This window comes from Mobula hypostoma, chromosome 18, assembly GCF_963921235.1.
Source record: "Mobula hypostoma chromosome 18, sMobHyp1.1, whole genome shotgun sequence".
Taxonomy (NCBI): Eukaryota; Metazoa; Chordata; class Chondrichthyes; order Myliobatiformes; family Myliobatidae; genus Mobula; species Mobula hypostoma.
Window position 1 is genome coordinate 53,530,954 of NC_086114.1, and position 19,511 is coordinate 53,550,464.

The 19,511-nt window shown below is 41.0% G+C and overlaps 1 protein-coding gene across 4 annotated transcripts in view; it reads right to left on the reverse strand.

The window, feature by feature from the left end:
• LOC134358542 (casein kinase I-like) overlaps window positions 1–19,511 on the reverse strand; it is a 191,898-nt gene that overhangs the window by 104,487 nt on the left and 67,900 nt on the right. For all 4 annotated transcript variants that reach the window (XR_010020892.1, XR_010020893.1, XM_063070883.1 and 1 more), the window contains exon 3: window positions 4,287–4,327. Coding sequence is in view for 2 of the 4 variants with exons in the window: in XM_063070883.1 (XP_062926953.1) it covers window positions 4,287–4,327 (41 nt within the window). In the remaining 2 variants the exon portion in view is untranslated. The remainder of the gene's footprint in view (window positions 1–4,286; window positions 4,328–19,511) is intronic.

Sequence of the window (19,511 nt, forward strand, 5' to 3'; positions counted from 1 at the left end):
GCAAACTTTATGATTTGGTTGGCAGTGAATCGCGTCAGCAGCATGAACAACAGCGGGCTGAGCACATAGCCCTGGGGGGTGCCAGTACTCAGCGTGATGAAGCTAGAGGTGTTGCTGCCAACACAGAACAACAGTGGCCCTTCTGTCAAGAAGTCCAAGTTCTAATTACAGAGAAAGGTGTTGAGACCCAACAAGGACAGTTTACCCACCAGCTTCTGAGAGATGATCAGGCTGGTCGATAAACAGTACCCTAACATATGAGGCACCATTTTCCAGGTGAGATAGGATGGAGTAGAGGGCAGAGGCTATGGCATCATCAGTGGATAGATTTGAGCGATAAGCAAACCAGAAAGGGCCCTATGTAGCAAAAAGATGGGGACTTAATGGAATTCATGACCAGCTGCTCAAATCACTTCATTGTTGTCGAGGTCAGTGCTATTAGATGGTAGTCATTAAAGCAGGTTACTGTCGCCTTCTTGGGCACCAGGATGATGGTATCTGCCTTGAAGCCTGCAGGGGTCAGTGGACTGTTCCAGAGAGATGTTGAGGATGTCTGTTAGAACCTGTTAGCTGCACAGTTCCTCATCACCCAACCAGGTACATTATCAGGCATCTTTGCATGGGGGTTGATTCTGGCTAGGATCTTCCTCACATCAGCTGTGGCCAAGCAGGATGCCTGCTCCTCGGGGCGGGGGGTGGGGGGGGGGTGAGCCTTCCTCGTCCGCACATCACTCTATGCATCAAACCATGTGTAAACGACATTCAGCTTCTCAGGAAAGAGAGGTGTCACTACCATTAAATCACAGAGCTGACTTGTAGTCCACTATAGTTTGAATGCCCTGCCACATGCACCTCGGAAATAGATGCATATTTGCTGTGAATAATCCTGTTTTGCTTTCCCTGAGGACACAGGAGAGTGCAGGTCTTACTGACCTGAGCGCCCTCATAGCCACTGATTTGAACACAGCATCCCAATATCCCAGCAGTGCCCGGACCTCTGCTGTCAACCATGGTTTCTGATTTTCCTCACAGATGTGTCTAATAATAATGTTGTCCTCAATTTACTTCTCTACATACGCAGACACAGATCGCACATATTCATTGATGTTAATGTGATGGTCATAAGTAGCCAGTAGGCAGGGTTTTCAAATCAGTCTTGCAGTTCTGAGGTTGCTCCTTCTGGCCAGGTTTTTATCTCCTTTTGAATTGGTTTGACTCAGTAGTCTATGCAGGAATTAACAAAGACCATAAAACACTGGAGCAGAATTAGACCATTTGAACCATCGAGTCTGCTCCACCATTTGATCATGGCTGATCCATTTCCCTTTCAATCCAATTCTCCTGCCTTCTCGCCATAACCTTTCACACCCTGATTAATCAAGTAGTGAGAAGGCAATTGGGGAAGGGAGTGGAAGAGTGGGAAGTGTTAATAGTGTGGTTGCTGAGGAAAGGGGTCTGGACAAATGTGCTTTCGTATCCAAGCATGCAGATAAATGTGTGCAGGTGAAATTGTGTCCACTTACACCTGTGCACTTTGAACTCCTCCCCCTTTCTACTGGACCAAGATTTCATGCTGGCAAAGCAACAGCCATCTCATGAATAAAGAATTCATACACAGGTATCCTCAGTACTGGAGTAGAAGCAAATTGTCTTTGACCCCGAGAAGCTGACAGACGAGGAGGGGGAAAGCCTGCAGCATTTTATGACGAACAGAGTTGTTGGATGCCTTTTGCTGATTATAGAAGATCAAATTGTATTGTTAACTCTCCTTAGGTGCTGCCTGAGTGGTAAGTATTTCAAGCACTGTTTTTAATGCAGCATCTACAATGTTTTTTGTAACAAAGCTCCTATGTCTTTCCCCTCTTTCCCTAACTGGTTTTAATCATCTCCTTCTACTTGCACCCTGTCCAATCCAATCATCCATGATTAGCAAGCTTTCACATCTCCTCTCAGCAGCTGTGACTACTATTGGTGTCATTCAGTTTCCTTGGTCTCCACACCAACCATCATTGCCCCTATTCTTTCCATACCTGCCTATTCTCTGCAACACAAATCATGTTTGTTTCACATTTTCCTCAATTCTAAAGAAATATTAATGACCTACAACATGAACTCGATTTCTCTCTTCACAGATGCTGGCTGGCCTACTGAGTATTTAATTTTAGGTTTTTTTTGAACTTCTGAGCCTTTTTCTGAAAGGTTAAGTGCTACATTTGTTTAGCTCATAAAAGTGAGGGTATTTTGAAAATAATACCATGGCTGTGAAACTACCTGTCCCTCCATTAAGAAAAATAAATCAATGCATCTGTTTTACACTCTCTCCTGAGGGAAATTCATTCTCTCTAGTCGGGAACCAACTGCCCAAAGCACTCCATTAGGATAATGCATATCATTTTTATTCACCCACAAGATAAAAAACCATATTATCCTCAAAGAGAGAAGTGATTTGAGAGTTCTCTATACCTTCTGCAACAAATCCTCAGGAACAAGGGCTACCCAGGTTACAAATCATCAGACTTTTGGAATATGACTTTACGCAAATTCCCCACACAGTTTGGATGGTGTGAGGTGGTCAATTAAATTAAATTAAATTATACCAAGTGTATAGAGTGAAATGTTATGGGTTACTATAGAAAACAAACATGGAGAAATTTGGCTGTTGGGCATTTCTGAGGAAAGGAATCCTTACCCAACATGGCGGCTGTCTGTAGTTACATTCCAAGACAATGCTATGGATAAGGGACATCAACACATAGCCAGCTAACTGCTCACGCACCTTGTCGGGTATCATTGTGCTGCAGTTAGCAGAGTGGAGTTTCTCCCACATCACAAAGGTGTTCAGGTTAGTAGGTGAACTGTGAACTGTGTTGGTGAGTGATAAAAACTGAGTGGAACAGACGGAAGCGAGGGAAGAATAAAAATAGGAGATTCATGGCAGCGCAAACTCTACAAGACATTGGAGCAGAATTAGGCCTTCCGGCCCATTGGGTTTGTTCCATCATTTGATCATGCTTGATCTAATGGACCTCTTATACAATAAGATGGACTCTCGGCCTCACAACCTGTCTCGTTATGATCTTGCGTTTTATCATTTGTTGGCAATGAACATTTTTGTCAGCATTTACACTTTGTTTTGCTTTGTTTTTGTTTTGCTTGCATTGTGTAATAATTTAATCTATATAAACAAACTTTTCACTGTACATGTAACTATAATAAACCAATACTCTCAAACCCATACTCCTGCCTTCTCTCTGCAACTTTTGACACCTTTACGAGTTGAGAACCTATCAACCTCTGCTTTAAGTATACCTAATAACTTGGCCTCCACTGCATTTGCGGCAATGAATTCCACAAATGCACCACTCTCCAGCTGTAGAAATTCTTCGTCTGTCTATTCTGAGGCTATGCCCTCTGGCCCTACACTCTCCCACTATCGGAAACATCCTCTCCAATTCCTCTCCATCTTGGTCTTTCACTATCCAGTAGGTTTCAATGAAATTTCCCCACCCCCATTCTTTTAAACTCCAGTGAATACAGACCCAGAGCCATCAAATGCTCCTCATGCATTAACCCTTTCATTCCTGGGGTCATCTTCATAAACCAATACATTCTCCAATGTCAGTACATTATTTCTATAGATAAGGGGCCTAAAACTGCTCACAATACTCCAGAGGTCAGCCAGTGTCTTATAAAGTCTTTTGAGCCAAAAGGTTCTGCATTTGTGCCGTATTACTTTGATAACAAATTTAATTTGAACTTTGTAGGACGAGAGCAATAGGGAAGTGTTGATATCCTGCTCAAGGATGCCAGTCACATTCCCTACTTGGGATGCCCTTGGCCGGCTCCGCAGGAAATGCAAAGGGATGCTAGGGAAACAAATTCTTTCAGTATGAACCCACAGTGCTCCTGAACTGTCAAATATCATACACAGAAAGAAAGGTAAATGTTGTAAAGAGACCATTGCTACCAGGCTGTAATTTTTAGAATCCAAGACGAAAAAATACAAGGGTATAACCAGAAATGAGGACAAACAAGGAAGTTAAACATATAATTTAATTTGTTTATTCATAGCAAATATCTTTAGGGGTATTTCACAGAGGAATGCACTATAAAATGCAGAACACTACTCCATGCGTTAATGAGATCACTAAACACAAAAACCCACAGAGACCTCAAGGTAACCCAAGAGCAACATATGAATTAATTTAAATCCCCCAACTACCAGTGTCTACTTTAAACCGTTAAAATACATCCCAAAATATTCATTAGGAGAAAAGTGCACTTACCAGTTTGATTGCTACATACTCATTCGTGTAGAGATTTTTACCTGAAAAAGAAAAAAAACATTTTTTCAGAATATTCTTCTCAGACACACATGCATTTACATATACTTCTCTACATTTAGCATAGTCACGAGATAGTGCATTAAAAACAATGCATCTAAAAAAAAATCAGTAAAACTGATGTTCCTTCATAGGGCAAGAGAGGCTATTTTGTCTCATTAATATTGCCAGAGTGACTATTTGACTCAATCTACATCAAAGAATTAAGGCTTAAGAAATAAGACGGTGGTCAGTGCAATAGCATAGCAGTTAATGCAATGTGTTACAGTGCCGGTGATCACCCTTCCAAGTTCAACTCCTACTGTTGTCGGTAACAAGTTTGTATGTTCTCCCCCTTGAATGCATAGGTTTCCTCCACATGCCCCAATTTCCTCTCACATTCCAAAGACATACTGATAGGGTCAGTGAGTTGTGTGCATGCTTTGTTGGCGCCAGAAGGGTGTAGTGTCAATCTCAGACTTTGTGCAGCACAATCCTCGGACTGTATGATGTTGACATAAAACACTGCACATTTCGATGATTTGACGTATATGTGGCAAATAAAACGAATTCTGACATCTTTGCTAACTCTAGCCTTACAGATCCTACAAATCAGTATATGACTAAGAGGGCTGTGCATTACCAGGATATTAAGCCTGGAGATGATTATTTTGACATGTCTGAGAGGTATAATATCATATGACTGGATGACATGAAAGGTGCCCAGGTATCACTGGGATCTTCAAGGAATCTGGCCAGAATAACCTGATATATCATGATGCAGATGGCCAATCCACAGGAGGCATTAACTGGGATTTGAAGTTGTATCAGTTTTCCCACAAACGCAAAGGTCAACATGGGAGAAGGAAACATCACACTATTCGTCTATATCAAGATCTTTTCTAACTTGGATAAAATACCATGAAGGCAATGCAGAAGAGTTTTCAGTCTGCACCTGACCTGTAAGTGCCTGATAGGCAATATCAAAGAAACTTTATCCTGCGCATAACTGAAGACTACAACTGCAGAGTCAGAAAAAAAAAGCAGCCATTGTCCAGAGGAGTAACCTAGCCAGCTCCATCACAGCCAAAACTTTTCCCACCATCAGGAACATCTTTATGAGTAGTACATTAAGGCAGCAACATCTACCATTAAGGACCCTCTTATCCATTACATGCTCTCTTCTCATTACTACCTTCAGGGAGCCTAAAGACCCATAGAAAAAGCAAAAATCCCTTCCACAAAAATAATGAATGGTCCATGAACACTATCTCATTATCCAGGTCACACAAGGGAGTGTTAATAAACCTAATTCTGAATTTAGGAAATTGCACTTCTTAAACTTATTCAACCATTTCTCTTTTAACACAAATACGGAACCATTGTGTGACCCAAACATGCAGTGCACTAGCATAAACTGGAAATTAGCCCTCATTATTCCCACGGTAATTTAATAATCTAATCTCCTCATTCCTCATACAGGCTTATAAACTAACCAATCCTTGGAATACAAATGCGCAAAGCTTCCTTGGTATTTTATCCACCTCTGAAACATCTTAAAGACAACTGAAAGACATAGCAGGGAAATCCCACTTCCAAAGGTCAAAGCTGTGAGAGGTATTAATGCATTTCTGAATGAAAGAAACATTTATGAATACTAAAAATGAAATAACTTAGCCTTTTCAAAATTATAAATGTTTAAAAATTATTGGCTAAAAGCATCAAAAGTCTAATAATTAAAAACATTAAATAAAGTCAAATGAAAAAGGAGCATGACTTCCCTTTCGTATCCTTCATAACCCTATAATCCCCAGTGAAGTTGCGCCATTCCATAGACCCAAAGCCAGGTGGAACCAGGTCCAGCAGTGAAATATACTAACTGACATGCCACCTGGTACTGCTTAGGAACTTTCAAACCTCTGTCTTTCTGTGAAGGCTCTACATTTGCCAATATGCAAATAAGTACATATGCTGGCACCCCTTGGGAACTTGTGACATTTACCAACAAAAAAATTGAGGCCAATATCACAGAGAAAGATAAAGGAAGAGCAATAAAGGTGAAATGGTAAAAAAAAACACTATGGATGCTGGAAATCAAACAAAAACAGAAATTCGTGGGAAAACTCATCAGGTCAGGCAGCATCTGTGGGAAGAGATTTGAACCTGTGATCCTTTGTCAGCCAGGGTTGGCAAGCAATGAGTGGAACCAGATGAGGAAGAGGTGATGGGTAGATGGAGCCCGGTCATCCTGTGCATGAATAAACAATATCCACAATGGCAATATCAGTCTCCAAAAGTTATCCATCAATGGAAGTGGGTCTGAATTTATTTCTTAAGATGTACAGCATGTTAACAAGCCCTCTAGGTAGAGCGCCCGCAACGTCCAATCAGACATGTACCCTTCAAATCTGTACATCCTTTGGAGTGTGGGAGGAAACCAGATCACCTGCAGGAAACCTGCATGGTCAGAGAGAAAATGTACCAACTGCTTACAGACAGCAGCGGAACTGAAACCTCCCAGGTCGTTACCGCTATAACAGTTAGGCTAACTGCTACACTAACTAGTTAAATTAAAAAAAAATATTTAATTCATTTATGAACCAGTTAGGTAAACGTATGTTTGTGCATTTATGTATGCATGCCTTGGGAGCAGAAAAGGAGATGTAGTTCTGGAGAGCTACTTTTCTTCCATATAAAGTCTAGATGAATCAGAAAAAAACTCATTTCAATTTACCTTGTAAACATTGAGAAGCCCCAATATTCAAATCAGTAAGTAGCTACAGATTCCTATTGACCTACTTTACATTACCCAGATGAAAATAATGCCACTATTTAAGCATTTTTTTTAAAAATTGTGAATGACAATAGACCCAGTCCGATCATTGAAAAAGATACAAATCCTCATGAGGGTCTTCAATCATATATCTAAAAGTATGATATACAAGACTGGTTAGATAGAGAGGAACTCTTGCAACGACCTGATAGGCTTTTAAAAAAGGTGTGTTTTCTAATGAATGAAACAGTTTCCAGAGCAAAAAACAAGCTGCAAGAAGGCCTGTCGGTGTTTCAGGTTGGGGCCCAGCATCAGAACTGGGAACGTGGAGAAAAGATTACCAGTTTGGGGGAGGGGGAGGGGATGGGGGACAAGGCAGGGGATAGATGTTACTCAGTCAGGGAGATAATGGGCAGCTGGAACCAGGTTTAGAGGGGGTAGAGTGGGACAAAATGGGGAGGGGTGCACTTGGGAGGCAGTAGCAGTGGATGTTATATGGAAACAGGTCAGGAGAGAGGAAAGGGGAGCAGATGGAGTCGGGGGGGGGGGTGGAAGTAGAGGCCGGAACGTGATAAATGGAGGCAAGAGGCCGCAGGTGCAAACACCACTTGGGTAGTTTACAAGCTGAAGGCGTAAACACTGAATCTTCCAATTTCAAGTAACCAATGCTCTCCTTCTCCTTGCTACATGGACTGCTTTCTCTATGACTCACTGATTCTCTTTCTTCCTGGTCTACCTAGATACTCTCACTCACTTCTCTCCTCCAGGACCCTGTCAGCTTATTTCATTTCTCTCCCCCATCCGGCTGTCACCCACACGCGTTTCCTAGCAGGTCTCCTATCCCCTCTTCAACTGGTTCCACCTGCCTATCATCCCTCCTCAATCTGGTACCATTAACCATCGTTTCCCACCCTTCTGCCTCCACAAAAGCTGCCAAAACCAACATTCAGCCTCAATGGTCTATGGTCCAAAAAAAGCCTCCTTGCATCCTACAAGAACTTTCACAAATGATTGATTCTGAAATACAATTATAAGTAGCTGAGACTGAAGCAACAGCTGTCCAATATTTCTGTACCATTTCTCGCCTACAGTTAATCATGTAATTGAATTTATGTAGTTGCTGGATTCTGCGGACAGAATGCATAATGGAAAGTTTCTGCAGATACCTCTCACTAGACAATAAGACGTGACCATCAACAATTACAGCCCACTGTACTATCACTTTTACCTAATATGCACAAAATATATTGCAAAAACTAAACATTCAAAGCAACGCAAGGTAAAATCACTGAACAAAAACACACTGTAGTTTAGGTGCAAATAGTTTAGTTCTGCAATGCGATCCCATGACTATAAAAATGTCAAAAGATGATTATAACTTAAGGCCTTTTGTGTCAAAATATTGCAAATGGAGCAATTAAAATGTACAAAGAAGCAACCTTGGGCACATCGAGCCAACACTACCCTGCAATACTAACAAAGTGCTGCATTGTCAGAGGACCAGTTGTAAACAATGTTTGATTAGCCTACTGTGCTGTGCTTTAAACATTCATCCAATGGTCCTACAGATATTAACAAACGTGATGCCCCTGGCTGTTCTTGCTAACGAGTCTTGTCAAACTAGCAGCTAATGGAAAGCTGCTTGTCATTATTCATGGTTCCAGAATTCTTGTTATTTTTTCTCTTGCCAACGTTAACTGCAGTTAAACTAATTCATTGGTTGTAAACAATAGCCATATTACTATTGAAATACCAGGTTTTTATATTAACCAGATAGAAAATGTCCTTTCCACCATTTCATTATTAATATCCCTGTCTGACAGGACTGACCATCATAATATCCCCAGCCCAGATATGGATATTTATTTTGTTCAATATCTTTACATTCTATTTATCTGATTTCACCGTATGTGCTACTAAAAAAAAGTCTTAACATCCCACGTTCCACACTCACTGCAGATCTACTCATTACTTCTATTATAAAATTCTACTCTTCTAAATCTAAATTCTCTGCTGAATTGTTATTCTTCCTCATCGCACTGTGTAATGATCTGGTCTGTATGAATAGAATAGAATAGAAAAGACAAGCTTTTCATGGTATCATCCTACATGCAATAATAAACCAATACCACAAGTTTGTTTTTAAGCTGGAAATTTGGTTTTAAAAGAAGATGTAGATGATTTTGGAGAAATTTTATTTGGAATAAGCTATCACAAAACCATGAACACAGCTGGAGGGGCCTGTGAACATAGCTTAAACCCTGTGAATCAGCGAGTTACATCACAGACATGACCATCTCTGTGTGTTGGTCTAACGGTCTATGACAAAGGCAACGCTTGATTGCAAAGAGCTTGCCAAGGGTTTTGTTGCATTCAGGACACGACACCATTGTGCTCTTACGACTCTCACAGTATCATCGCGTCCAACTTCCTGACCCACAGACGTCAAGGAAAAGTGAGGGAAATGAGACTTGCAAAACAAGTCTATATTCAGCATTCAAAATGAGGGTGGGGGGTGGAAGAGGGAGAGACAGTCTTGCTCCACTGTTAATACCTCATCATTTTGCAGGCAATACTGTCAGGCATTCATGAATGTGCCAAGAAGATCCCAGTAAGTGTTAATGAGCCGTTAAACACACATTTAGTTGGTTTAAGTACACCAATCATTCTCTTGAAGACAAAAACACCTTTATCTCAGCTGACATTCTGATCACAGCCTAATTCAATATCACCTGCAATTTAGCGAAAGCACCTCCTGCTCGAGCCTTAGCTGCACAAAACCAAAGGCAATTCATTTGCTGTCAGTTTTTGTATTGGTTTGACTGCTAGTCAGCTGAGAGTTGTTTTGCAACCATGGAATCAAATGCACATAGATTTCAGATCACTGTACTTTTTCTTAGTGTACATATACTGAGGCACTCTTAATTAAAACAAACTATTCTGAAGCCATCTGGATGCAATAAAATTGAGATCTGACACCAGCAATGTACATGAACTGATTGGCAAAGCTTAGGTTCAGCTGACTCAGTTTAGGGGGTGGTGGGAACAGTCTAATTCCAAATTGGGTAGGATTGCTGGGAACTGGTGAATGCCAGTTTATCCATAGAGTTCTTGGAGTTGAGCAGCACGTTGGCCTTCAAAGCTGCGTTGCTGATCATTAACACAAGAAAATCTGCAGATGCTGGAAATGCAAAACACACAGAATGCTGGAGGAACTCGGCAGGATCTATAGAGGGGAATGAACAGCTAACATTTCAGGCCAAGACCCTTCATCAGGACTGGAAAGAGATCAGAAGCCAGAAAAAAAAGGGAAAGGGAGTGAGAACAGCAGGAACAGGCAGGTGATTGGTGAATCCAGATGAGAGGGGAATGTCGGGGGTGGGGGGGAACAGAGAGGGTAACAGGGCCATAAGGATGGGGAGGATGAGGAGGTGAGAATGGAGGCAGGGGAGGGAGGAAGAAAGAAGGAGTGGTTATCAGAAGTTAGAGAATTGATGGCTTATGCCATCACGTTGGAGACTACCAAGATGGAATATTAAGTGTTGCCCCTCCTCGGTGCATTGTGGCAGTGGAGGAGGCCACAGACAGACATGCCAATGTGGGACCCAATGGCCAACCACTTTAATTCCACTTCCCACTGTTTACCTTACTTTTTTTTGGAAAGGCTGGTTAGCTGAAATCACCAAAACCATTAAATCAATGGTACAAAAATGTTGAATACACTACTTGCTGCGCGTGGTGGAATACGCCTGTCCTGCATGGGAAAGATGGATGCCATTCTGAATACAAGCTGCTGACTTATCACAGGTTGTTTAAAACCAACAAACACCAACAGCCTATATATCCTGGCAGATATCGCTTCCCCTGATACAAGAACTGTAGCCAGCAAGAAAGAACAACTGTCAAACATCACATGAGAGGCACCCTCTACATGGTCATACACCTACACCCAGCCGCCTAAAGTCAAGGAAGAGCTTCATGAACAGTGATGTTCCATTACAACCAACCCCATCTGAAGCCCCCATCACCTTGCGGAAAGACCGGCTCTCCAGTCTCAAACAACCCCCAACGATGGAAATTCCGCTGGATGAAAGCCTTCCACCAGGAGCTAACTGCAACTGAGCAACTTGGAAGTGCCTTAACAGACTTAGGACTGGTGTAGGTCGTTCAAAGGTGTCACTAAGCAAATAGGGATATACAACCAGCCTGACAACATGTGAATGTGGAACTGAGCCACAAACTATGCAACATCTCCTGCAATGCCCATCGCTGGAGGAACCCTGTACTGTTGCAAATCTTGCCGAATTCAACAAGGGGCAAAAATGTGTCCAGTTCTGGCTGGGTCATGTGTAGACTGCCCGTGAACACGCTAAGAAGACGACCAAAACGATTGCTGAGTTGTGATAGCTGTAACAGGCCTAGTTTGAAGATGGGGTTTGTGGACAAGAGTAAAAGTGGAATGGAGAATGACCGGCAAATGAAAACTCAGGCTCCATCCTTGTAGGCACAGAGGTGTTCCACAAAAGTGTCACCCAGTGTTGAGCCTCTCCAAGTGCAGAGCACTGAATGCTGTGCATTTAGTTGGAGGTACAAGTGAATTGTTGCTCCACCTATTTGGATGCCCAGATGGTAGGAAGCAAGAGGTAAAAAGACTTGATACTCAAAGATATTCTTTCCCCAATTTGATTGTCAGATCCATGCGAAAATTAACATTGCCCAAGAATATTGCTTTTTGCAAGTCTCCGTTAGTCCTTGTGCATAAGTACGCTTGTGTCAGAGGTGGTAGGAGGGGAAATAGCAACAGCTTCTTTGATTTCTTATATGCATTGCAATCAGAGCTAAGATCTTTAAATACTGTCCTAATTCTGTTCAATGTTTTTTCTTCCTCCAACTTGCATTTCTTCATTCTGCATTTTCACCAAATATTAATTTCCCATATACAGTGGATTCCAGTAATTGCATTGCCATTGGTAATTGGAGCAGCCGCTTATTTGGGACAACAGAAGAGCTAATTGAGAAAATTAGCTGGGAGTCCCTTCATTTATTTGGGACACTGTGCTGCTTAATTAGGACAGGAGACTATTGCTGAACAATTTCTAACTAGCATTAGTTGTGTGTGCTTGTGTGGATGTTAGACACTACACTGTACTAAGAAGCAAACAGTTTTTAAATAACATCAGTTGTGTGTATTTATGTTCAAAAAACAGTGATATTTGTCACTGAGAGTTGGTGAGAAATAAACAGCAAGACAATCCGAAACTGTTTTGCTCACTACAGGTTCAAGAATTCAGGCTTGGAGATGCCAAAAGTGGCTGGAAATGAAAATGAAACAATTTCACTACTTCAACAAGTTAGGAATTATGAACAGTTTGAAGGTATCGACGATCTTGAACATTACAATGAAAGTGCAGATTTGGAAGATGCAAGCATCAAAAGCATTGTACGAAGGCTGATTTTGCTGATAACAGTTAATCAAAAGAAAACAGCAGCAAACACTGGATGAATTCCTCTGTTGATAACTACTAGAAACTAATACACAGTTTTATAAAACTATAGAAGTATAGGTCATGTTCTGTAATTCATTTAAATACATTAACATAGTGGATAAAGCGATGCTATTATAACTCAGTGTGTTTCAGTGTTCAGAGTTCAATTCCACACCCATTCTATAAGGAGCCTCTGTATGTCCTCCCCATTGAATACATGAACTTGCTCCAGGTCCTCTAGTTTTTTCCCCACAGTCTAAAGATGTACTTAAGTAGGTTAATTCATCATTGTAAATTGTCCTGTGATTGGTTAGGTTAATTGAACTTGTCAGGGTTGCTGGGGCAGCGTGGCTCAAAGAAACGGAAGGGCCTACCCGCGCTGTATCTCTAAATTAATTGTTATTCAGCTAAATGGTAGTTTGCTATTTTTAAATACTTTTTTAAACTATTTTCATGAAACTTCAGCTAATTGGGCAGCTGCATAATTGGGTCAAATTGTACTGGTCCCGATGTGTCCCAATTAACCAGAATCCAAAGAGAGATTGTACAAATGAATGTGTCGAGATTATATATATCATCAAGTACTTTTCTATCCAACAGGCCATCATCAATTAGAAACAAATATAACTGGTTGTTTTTCGGAGGGGGGGGCGATGTTCCTCTTCCATTTTGTGTGGGGGGAGGGGAATTTGGGGGGGGGGTTGATGATCAGGATGCTGTTCTTTTTTGTGTGGAGAGGGGTGGGTTTGAAGTTTCTCTCTGAACAACTTTCATGTTCTTTCTTTGTTTCCTTGGCTATCTGGAGAAGACAAATTTCAGAGTTGTATACGGATACATGCTTTGATAATAAATGAATCTTTGAAGAAACTGTTTAGACAGGAACCTTGGCCCCTATATGTCCCTTCATTTGTGAATGTCTGATATTTCAGTGTAGAGCAGGGGTTCCCGACCTGAGTCCATGGACTCCTTGCTTAATGGCATTGGTCCATTACTCTGTATTCAATCCTTTACCTCCATGTCACCTTTTTTGCTTTGGTGTTGCGTTTTCTATCCAAAATAACTTTAAGAACATCAACCATAAAACACTGCTGAGAATGACTCACCCAGTATCTAGAAATTAAAAGTCAGGGGTTTGATGGAATATTATCCATTTGCCTGGATGAATAAGACTCTAACAACTCTGAAGCACAACAGCATTCAGGGCAAAGTAACCTGATTGATCAATGCCCATCCAACACCCTAAATATTAACTCCCCCATCACCAGTACATGCTGTAGCCTATATCCCCTCTAAGCTGCGCGCATGCGCACACGCTTTTCAACCAGCGCACAAAGAAAATTAATGTGTGCACAAAAGGTTAGTTACCTAAAATAATTCTATTAGTCTAGATCGAGTTTACAAAGAATGGGTAAATGCCAAAGACAGGAGAGAGAAAAAATAACTGAGTGACTTAAATATGTATGTTATTTTGCTGTTATTCTGTGCAGTTTTATGTCAAATATTTTGTAAACCTACATAAACTGTGCCATGTGTGCATTCAGTGCACACATACTTTTGTCACAGGGAAAAAATGTGCACAATGTAAGATTTTTGGGCACACTGACTACTAAAAATTAGAGGGAACATTGTCTAGTGTGCATTATCTACAAAATAAACTGTAGTTACTTGGTTAGGTTGTTCCAACACCACCTCTTAAACTTATAATCCCCACTACCAAGGGGGTATATTCACGAGGAACACCACTGTTCTCCTCTAAATCATACAGCATTTTGACTGGCACCACCACTGGGTCTAAATACTGGAAATGATTCCAAACTATGACCTACAGGTTCACTTCCAAGGATTTTTTTTTTTACAACTCTTGCCTCTATTTTCCTATAAGTGCCTGCAAGTACGTGTATGGCAACAATAAATTTTGATAATAAATTTTACTTTGACTTTTGAATATCTAACCATAATATTGTGGAAATACTTTCTGTGGATGACTACAGCAGTTCAAGGTGGTGGTTCATTACTACCTCAAGTATAATTTGGAAGAGCCTTGCCTGTAATTCCCAAATCCAAAAAACTGAATAAATTTGAAACCCTTGAGTGAGAGATCAAAGCTATCCTGCTTCAAGCAGTAGTTCTTTTCCCCTTATTCCACCAAAGGTGGCAACGGATCTCCACACAAAACCTTAGCAACTAATATCAAAAATTCAATGCAGAAGCCACAAGCATACCACAGAGCAGAATTTATCCAAAAATTCAAACTATTCTCACAACATGCAGCGATCATGCCTATTGATAAACATCTAAAAAATGCCTTTTTACTGAAACTAGTAACAATTTTTGTGTAGCTTCTCTAATGCATCTTTCTCAATGCCATTACTATTGATGAATATTTTGAGGATGTTGGCCACTTCAACTGGAATGAGTTTTAAAAAATCTAAGGGAGAGGGTAACCAGACATTTGCCCTTGGAAATGCGCAATTCTTCAACAGCTGCCCTCCATTTGGTAACCTAAGGATCAGGAACTAAAATTGAGAGAGATTACCATTGTGAACCTCTGGTATTATATGTCAATGTTACAAAAGTACCTGCACATCATATTCATTCTACTTCCACACAATATAGCTAAGTTATTAGCTATTAGCTCCAATATCCGGACCTGCCTCTCGGTTTTTTTGCACTACCTTACTTTCCCTTTTCTATTTTTCTTTTTATGATTTATAATTTAAATTTTTAATATCTACTATCGACTTGTACTCCAGGGAGCACGAAGAGCAGAATCAAATATCGCTGCGATGATTGTACGCTCTAGTATCAATTGTTTGGCGACAATAAAGTATAAAGAATTGCCTGGTGCTTTTTTTCTGTTGTGTAACAACCATTATCTACACCCAACCAGAAGCCAAGATGCCAAATGATTTTGATACAAGCGCTGCCTACTGATCTCAGTCACACTGATGCTAAAGTAATTCAACCACAGGCATCTGATGTCTGGCTTTTAGTACATTGATTAACATATTCCATTGTCTTACATTTTGCTGATGAATGTGAGACCACGTCAGTTTACAAACCATATTTTTAAGCAGCCAGTCTCCTGCTGTGAGCCAGTAGCCTGTGCTCTGTAGACAGGACTGTTTGTTTACATAGCTGCCTTTTTAATTTAAAAACATTACTGCTTGTCATTTGCATTCCAACAGGTTTTGAAGACTGGCTCTCACTTCTAAATAATTCAGGCTACCACATAATTCCATTACTCCTGACTAATCCCTAATATTTAGGATTAACAAGTGCTTTTATAAATGATAATACACCCCACAGACTGGCAGCTACAACACAAAACATTTGTTCAGCCATCACAACTAATATATTAAAATGCATGCTTGGTACTTAGAGGAACAGATGTACAAACTCAGATGTTATATAGATGTGGCAACTCAGTGCCATATTGCAACTGGTTTAAATTATCTGGATAAACAACAGGAAGATTTTCAATGCATCTTTGACAAGTTGTCATCCAGTCGTCAAGCACCTAATGAACATCAAATCAGATCTTGTACCAAAGAATATCAAAAAACATTGCAGTAAGACTAGGTCAGCTAACCCTTCGAGCCTGGCCCACCGTTCAATATGATCATGACTCTCTCTTCTGTGCCAGTACCACACCACCCTTAATTCTCTAATCTTTCAAACATTTATCTACCCCTTCTTCAAATACCCTGGACTGATTCAGCCTCTACAACCTGTGGGATAGATAATTCCAGAGATTAACTGCCCTCAGAAAAGTTGTTCTTTAGTTTTATGCCATATGTGTCTGCTGACGCCCTCACTAATGGAAGCATCTCAATATCTACCCTGTATTATTTGAAATTTAAAAGAGCAACTGGCAATATTATTCTATATTTCAATAAAAACAGCCTTCATTCTTTTAAACTCAAAATAATACAGCTCTAACTTCATATACAGCCACCTTCATATACAGGCCAACTCTCTCACCAGAGTAATTAACTGATGCAATCTCTTCATTACAGCCTCCAATTACAGTATATTGTTTCTTAAATAGGGTGACTAAAATTGCACAGTACTCTTGGTGTGGCCTCACCAATGCCATGGACTCTTGCTGCCTATCTCTAAATTCCATGCCCTTTGTAATAAATGCCAATATGCCATCTGCCTTCTCAAGTACTTGCTACAGCTGCATGGTAACCTGCTGTGTTTTATGTACAAGAGCACTGGGATCCTTCTGTACCCCACACATTTGCAATCTCTTCCATTTAGATAATCTACCTTTTGATTCCTCTTATCAAGATGCAAGACCTCATGCTTTCCCACATTAAACTCCATTTGCCAAGTTTCCAGCCACTCACTCAACTTATCTATATCCTGTGGCAGAGTCCAAATATCCAAATATCCTTGTCCAGCACAACATCCCAGCTATTCTACAGAGGGACCTGGAAATGTAAATCCATAGTTCCTTGAAAGTGGCATCACAGGTAGACAGAGTTGGAAAGAGAACTTTTGGCACATTGGCTTTCAAAAATTAAAGTACTGAGTAGAAGACTTGGGATGTTAAATTGAAGTTGTATCAGACGTTGTTGAGGCCTAATTTGGAATATTGTGCGCAGTTCTGGTTATCCACCTACAGGAAAGGTATACAGTGCCTATAAAAAGTATTCACTCCCCTTGGAAATTTATATGTTCTATTGTTTTACACCATTGAATCACAATGGATTTAATTTGGCTTTCTTGACACTGATCAACAGAAAAGACTCTTGCATGTCAAAGTGAAAACAAATTTCTACAACTGGGCTAAATTTATTACAATTATTAAACACAAAATAATCAACTGCATTAGTAGATGCATTGTATTTAGTAGATGCACCTTTGGCAGGAATTACAGCCTTGAGTCTCTATCAGCTTTGCACATCTAGAGACTGCAATTTTTCCCCATTCTTCTTTACAAAACTGCTCAAGCTCTGTCAGATTGCATAGGGATCATGAGTGAACAGCCCTTTTCAAGTACAGCCATAAATTCTCAATTGGATCAAGGTCTGGACTCTGACTTGGCTTCCCCAGGACATTAACTTTGTTGTATTTGAGGCAGTCCTGTGTAGTTTTGCTTTATGCTTGGGGTCATTGTCTTGTTGGAAAATAAATCTCTCAAGTCGCAGGTCTCTTGCAGACTGCATCAGGTTTTCCTCCGGATTTCCCTGTATTTTGCTGCATTCATTTTATCCTCTACCTTCACAAGCCGTGAAGCATCCCGACAGCATGATGCAGACACTACCGTGCTTCATGGGAGGGATAGTTTGTTTTTGATGTGTAGTGTTTGGCTTGCGTCAAACATAGCATTTAGTCTGATGGCTTAAAAAGCTCAATTTTTGTTATATCTTCTTCCTGCTGACTTCAGAGTCTCCCACATGCCTTCTGGCAAACTCTAGCCAAGATTTCATGCGAATTTTTTTCCAACAAGTTCAAAAACCAAGATCCCCTAAACCTGCTCTCCTTGCATTTTATTCTGACAGGAACATACAAACTCCATCCTCTCAAATGTTCACTTTTGAAGGCCTCCCACTTACCAAGTACATCTTCGCCAGAAAACAACCTGTCCCAATCTACATTTGCCAGGTCCTTTCCGATACCATCAAAATCATCCTTTCTCCAATTTAGGATCTATCTCAACCCGAGGACCAGACATATTCTTCTTCATAATTAACTTAAAACCAATAGCATTATGATCACTAGATGTAAAGTGTTCCCCTACACAAACTTCAGTCACCTGCTTGCTCATTCTCTAATAGGATATCCAGTAATGCATCCTCTCTAGGCGAGACCTCTATATAATGATTAAGGAAACTTTCTCGAACAGATTTGACAAACTATGCCATCCAGCCTCTTTACAGTATTGGAGTCCCACTCAATATGTGAAAAGCTAAATATCACCTATTATCACAACTTTATGTCTCTTGAAACTGTGATCTCTTTGAAAGGCAAATCTCTTACTAGCTCTTCTTTCAGTTAATCCTGACGAAGGGTCTCAGCCCGAAACGTCGACTGTACCTCTTCCTACAGATGCTGCCTGGCCTGCTGTGTTCACCAGCAATTTTTATGGGTGTTGCTTGAAATTCCAGCATTTGCAGATTTCCTCATGTTCACGGTCATGGTAATCTTTCTCGGAGTAAACAAGAAGCGAGCGTCTTTTTTTATAAAAGTGAAATGTGTCCTCCATAATTTCGGAGGTCTGTAAAGCCCTATGGAAAGCATTGCAGCCAGAGTTCCTTCCCTGCCCTTCAGTCGCTCAATGGGAAGCTATTGCAGCGCAGGATGAAATACGATGCTACCAAGCGGACCAATCACAGTTCTAATGGTCTGTGTTGCCGCGACACGCGGTTACATTTTGGGAGAGGTGCGTGTCACAGCAACGCAGGCTCTCGCGTAGGTTTCTGCGTCGGCTTTGCGGCAACGCGTTGATGCAGAAGTATAAATCAGGCTTTACTCTGAACTCTTCTCCAGAGAAAACAGCATCTCGGACAGCACGCTAGACACCGTGGAATGCCTGCCTGTCATGGAGGAACTTAATGCATTGCCGACTGCCGAAGGGCTGAATAAAGTCATCGACAGTCTGCCCACTGGGAAGGCACCAGGATTGGATGGCATTCCACCAGAGGCTATCAAATGCGCAAAGGGCGTCCTGCTAAACCACCTGCACGAACTACTGTGGCAGTGCTGGATAGAGGGAGCAGTGCCGCCAGACATGAGAGACTGCAACATTGTCACCCTATATAAGAACTAAGGGGACAGAAGTGACTGTAACAACTACAGGGGAATCCCCTTGCTGAGCATCGTTGTGAAGGTCTTCACCCGCGTGGTCCTTAACAGACTGCAGAAAATAGCCGAAAGGGTATATTCCGAGTCTCAGTGCAGTTTCAGGTCAGAATGCTC